The 2412-nt window shown below is 63.3% G+C and overlaps 1 protein-coding gene across 1 annotated transcript in view; it reads right to left on the bottom strand.

Annotated features, from left to right (window-relative positions):
• The window catches only part of PARP2 (poly(ADP-ribose) polymerase 2), a gene marked incomplete at its 5' end in the record, with an annotated part of 5076 nt that extends 3081 nt beyond the window's left edge, over positions 1-1995 (bottom strand). The window contains 7 exons of the mRNA XM_024219993.2: positions 27-165; positions 326-479; positions 732-828; positions 902-977; positions 1154-1250; positions 1386-1436; positions 1759-1995. Of these exons, the coding sequence (XP_024075761.2) occupies positions 27-165; positions 326-479; positions 732-828; positions 902-977; positions 1154-1250; positions 1386-1436; positions 1759-1995 (851 nt within the window). The remainder of the gene's footprint in view (positions 1-26; positions 166-325; positions 480-731; positions 829-901; positions 978-1153; positions 1251-1385; positions 1437-1758) is intronic.
• Positions 1996-2412: the final 417 nt, after the last annotated feature.

The raw sequence follows: 2412 nt of genomic DNA, 5'->3' as shown, positions 1-2412 counted from the left end.
GGGGGGGGGCACTTGGGGGCACTGACCCAAAGTCATGGGGCACACGGGTGTAGAACTCGTTGCAGGCTTCCAGCAGGGCCCGTCCAGTGTCCCCGGCCCGCAGAACTGCCTCCACCTTCTGCAGTGACTGGAACCCAGCACGGATCTGCTCCACCGTCAGCTTCCCTGGGGGGAGCGGGTCAGAACCACCAGCGCCCGGCACCCCCCAGGGGCCCTCCGACTACCCCCAGATCCCCTGCCCCCCAGAACCCTCTCAACCACAGCCCACATCTGCCGGCCCCCGCCACCCCCAATCCCTCCCCTACATGCCCACGGGGGGGCTCACCGAGAGGAGCCTTCTTGGTGTCATACTTCATCTCCAGCACCATCTCCTCCATGGCCTGCAGGTCGCAGATCAGCCCCAGCAGCGCCTGCACTCGGTGGTCCAGTCGTGAGGCTGGTTTGGGCTGGGGGGCTCCCGCGCAGCTCGGCTCTGCGGCCTGGGCGGGGGGGGAGTTGTTACTGGATCTCCCAGCCGTACCCAGAGCACCCCCATTCTGCCACCCCGCAATGCTCCCATGGAGGTGGGACACAGGGCCCACTGCTTCTCCACGCGAGCTGGGGGGCCTGCGTGGGCTTCAGGATCCATGTGCAGGTAATATGGGGCAGGGGGCTATGTCTAGGGGGTCACGAGGCCAGCTGTCCTTGTGCAGGTTGTATGGGGGGGCTGTAAGTGGGGGTGTCACACTTACGGGGGGCCGGCTGTCCATGTGCAGCAGGTCGTACTTGCCAGGCACTTTCTGGAAGTTGCACCGCTCGGCCCAGTGGTTTTTGGTCTTGTCGAGGAACCTGGGGAGAGACCGGAGAGGGAGGCGAGGAGGGGGCAGGCTCCAAGGGGTTTGGGGGGAGGGAGGGGACTCACTTCTTAGTGAAGATCTCCTTGGCCTGGGCAAGGTCCCCAGCGCAGGACACCAGCGCGTGCTGGCCCGGCCGCCCCACTGCAGGGACATGACAGATGTGGTGATGGGGGACACAGCTCTGCCCCCCCAACCCCTGCCATGCACCCAGCCCCCTGCCACATCCCAGCCTCTGGCCACACACACCCAGCTCCCTCCCCCATGCAGGAGTGCCCCACGACACTCACCCAGCCCCCCATGGCCCCCACCCTGCTCACCGCGCCCCCAGCGCGTCCAGACGCTGTAGCTCCGCGGCCCATCGTCCTCCAGCAGCTGTAGGACGTAGAACTTGTTGTTGTTGAACTGGAGATTGGTCTGGGGGATGGATGGACAGACGGGGGGCTGGGCGTCAGGGACAGGGCTGGGGGTCTCTGCCCGCAGCAGCCCCCCTTCCCCCAGCTCCTGAGCGGGTGGCTCTCCCGGCCAGGAGTGCCACAGCGCCACACTCACCTGGTTGAGCATCACGTCGTAGACGTCGTCCCCTTCACAGTAAATGTGGGCCTGGGGGGAGATGGGCACTTCCTGAGCCGCAGCCGGCCCTGGGAAGGGATGGGGTGTGGGGAAGTCCCCTCTAGGGGGCATTGGCCCCAATCCCACCCCAGTGGGGACTGGCTGTCTCAGGGATGTGGGCCTTTTCCTCTCTAGGGGGCGCTGGCTCTGATCCCACCCCAGGTCAGGGACTGGCTGGTTCAGGGGACAGGGAACGGGGCATGGGGCTTTTCCCCTCTAGGGGGCGCTGGCCCCAATCCCGCCCCAGGGCAGGCATTGGCTGGTTCAGGGGGGTGGGGACTGGAGACCCCCGGGGCAGGAGGTCTTGCGTTACCTTCCCCAGTTTAGCCAAGCACTCAGGATCCACCGGCGCCTTCCCCTTCACAATCAGGGTCTTGATGACCTCTGGGGGTGACAGACAGAAATGGGGGTGGGGAGAGGATTTAAGAGATATCAGTGCAGGGATCCTAGGGACCTGAGCCAAGGTAGGGCCTGGTGCTCGAGGAACAACAGAGCTCCAGCCACGCCACGGGCCCCTTCCCAGGCAGCCACGAGGAGCCAGCAGCGTCCAAGGCCGACGTCACGCACTCCTAGCGCAGGATAGGGGAGGCACTTATAAATCACACCTGTTTCCAAATCAGCTTGGCTGCCTAACTCGCACCCACGAGTTGCAAAAGAGCTGGCTGAGATTATCTCTGACCTGCTGGCATTCATCTGAAATCAACCCCAGGATAGAGGGAACATTCCTGAAGAGCGGATGAGTGCGGCGCAAGTGTGTAGCTTTAGGCCAGTTAGCCTGACGAAAAGCCAGGGAAGAACAACACAAAAGCTGACGCGGGATTCAAGCAATCCCAGGTTAAAGCACAGGAACCTCAGCAAGGCCAGGCAGGTTTCACAGAAAACAAACAAAGCTGATCTCATCCGTTGGTGACGTTACGGGTTTCGTCGATACAGGGAACTTTATATGCTGTGCGACTTGGCACCGTGT

This window comes from Terrapene carolina, unplaced genomic scaffold, assembly GCF_002925995.2.
Source record: "Terrapene carolina triunguis isolate 2854851 unplaced genomic scaffold, T_m_triunguis-2.0 Scaffold685, whole genome shotgun sequence".
Lineage (NCBI taxonomy): Eukaryota > Metazoa > Chordata > Testudines > Emydidae > Terrapene > Terrapene triunguis.
Note: the sequence above shows the minus strand (reverse complement) of the source record. Positions and strands in the feature narration are given on the sequence as shown.